The sequence below is a fragment of the Hipposideros armiger genome, unplaced genomic scaffold, assembly GCF_001890085.2.
Source record: "Hipposideros armiger isolate ML-2016 unplaced genomic scaffold, ASM189008v1 scaffold_34, whole genome shotgun sequence".
Taxonomy (NCBI): domain Eukaryota; kingdom Metazoa; phylum Chordata; class Mammalia; order Chiroptera; family Hipposideridae; genus Hipposideros; species Hipposideros armiger.
This window is the reverse complement of record NW_017731384.1, coordinates 2,962,394-2,964,150: the sequence shown is the minus strand read 5'-3', so window position 1 is coordinate 2,964,150 and position 1,757 is coordinate 2,962,394. Positions and strand designations below refer to the sequence as shown.

General features: G+C 36.6%; 1 protein-coding gene across 1 annotated transcript in view; it reads left to right on the top strand.

The window, feature by feature from the left end:
* BPTF (bromodomain PHD finger transcription factor) overlaps positions 1-1,757 on the top strand; it is a 167,386-nt gene that overhangs the window by 85,275 nt on the left and 80,354 nt on the right. The window contains exons 8-9 of the mRNA XM_019637646.1: positions 160-515; positions 975-1,106. Coding sequence (XP_019493191.1) covers positions 160-515; positions 975-1,106 — 488 coding nt within the window. The remainder of the gene's footprint in view (positions 1-159; positions 516-974; positions 1,107-1,757) is intronic.

The window sequence follows — 1,757 nt, the reverse complement described above, 5'->3', positions numbered from 1 at the left end:
ACTCGGCCGGCCCTTAGTGGTTTAATTATAGTCAATTAGCTTTAGCTTTTAAACTGCAAAAGTTCAGTCATAAGGTGTATCTTATTTGGAATGTAAAGACAATTGATCACATTTGCATATTTGATATGAATAAGAGAGTCTTTTTATTTTCTTGGTCAGGTACTGGTAGTTAACTCTCAAGGAGAAATTTCACGGCTGAGTACCAAAAAGGAAGTGGTCATGAAAGGAAATATCAACAATTATTTTAAGTTGGGTCAAGAAGGGAAGTATCGTGTCTACCACAATCAATACTCCACCAATTCATTTGCTTTGAATAAGCACCAGCACAGAGAAGACCATGACAAGAGAAGGCATCTTGCACATAAATTCTGTCTGACTCCAGCAGGAGAGTTCAAATGGAACGGTTCTGTCCACGGGTCCAAAGTTCTTACAATATCTACTCTGAGACTGACCATCACCCAACTGGAAAACAATATCCCTTCGTCCTTTCTTCATCCCAATTGGGCTTCCCACAGGTAAAGGGAACTAAGGTTCATTTATTTCTGCGAATATACTAAATGTTTACCAAATGATGATTGCAGGTGCATACTGTAAACGGTCATTACCAATGAATTGAATGAAGTCAGTCTAGTCAGCAAAACACAGAGGACAGTGGGATATGAGTGTGTTTCTCAGTTACTGAACCAACGCTGACGTTTGGGAGATTTCTGGAAAGCAGAGCCTTTATCCCTGGAATCAGGTGGAGGCCAGACAAAGTTCCAGAACACTGTAGAAGATTTAAGGAGTTGCACGACTAATTAACATCTGGGATTCCTTCCAATGTTCACAATTTGTGATTCTGTGTAGAAACTTCCAATAGCAGTGTATTTACACCTACTTAGCCTAGAAACATATGCCTTATGAGATGGAGGTGCCTTGTGCATGTAATTTAAGATCAACGAAGTGAAATAATTTCTTTTCCTTCTGAAATGTAGGGCAAATTGGATCAAGGCAGTTCAGATGTGTAGCAAACCCAGAGAATTTGCGTTGGCCTTAGCAATTTTGGAGTGTGCAGTTAAACCAGTTGTGATGCTACCAATATGGCGGGAATCTTTAGGACATACCAGGTAAGTGAATTCTGAGCCTTGTGAATGGTGCGTTAGACTCCTTTTTGGAAGATTACTCTGTTAAGAATGAAAGTTAATGTATTTAAAAGGCCATATTAAAGACCTAATTCTTCTTGGTCTCATTTTCCTCCTCTGTACCATGTAAACGTGAATGAACATTAGTTCTTGTTTATGATACAGGATTGTAATGAAGATCAAAAGAGATCAAGTATATGAAAATTAAAAATATTGTCTAAAGTAAAAAGCATTTTTAATGAACACAAAGGGCATTCATAATTTTGAATATTTATTCTGGAATGTTTTAGGTACTGTGCTAGGCATCTGGTTTAAAGTAGAGGGGCCACAGCTCATGCACCTCCTAAGTAGATCCAGAGCTGTGCAACTTCAGCAGATAGTTAAAAAAAAATAGATAAATTTTGTAACTTGAATACTTTTTAGCCCTAATGGATTTAACTTTAGCTAGTCTTTAAAAATGTATTATTATAAAACTAATATAACCTTATTTGGTAAAAACGTAAATTATTATTCAGGATGAAAGGTAAGAACCATCCTACCTACAGAGCTCACTCCAAAGGTATAATGCTGCATTTTTTCAGTATAAATACATTTTTGTCTTGCTTTCAACATCTGAGTTTTATTTGGTAATGAAAA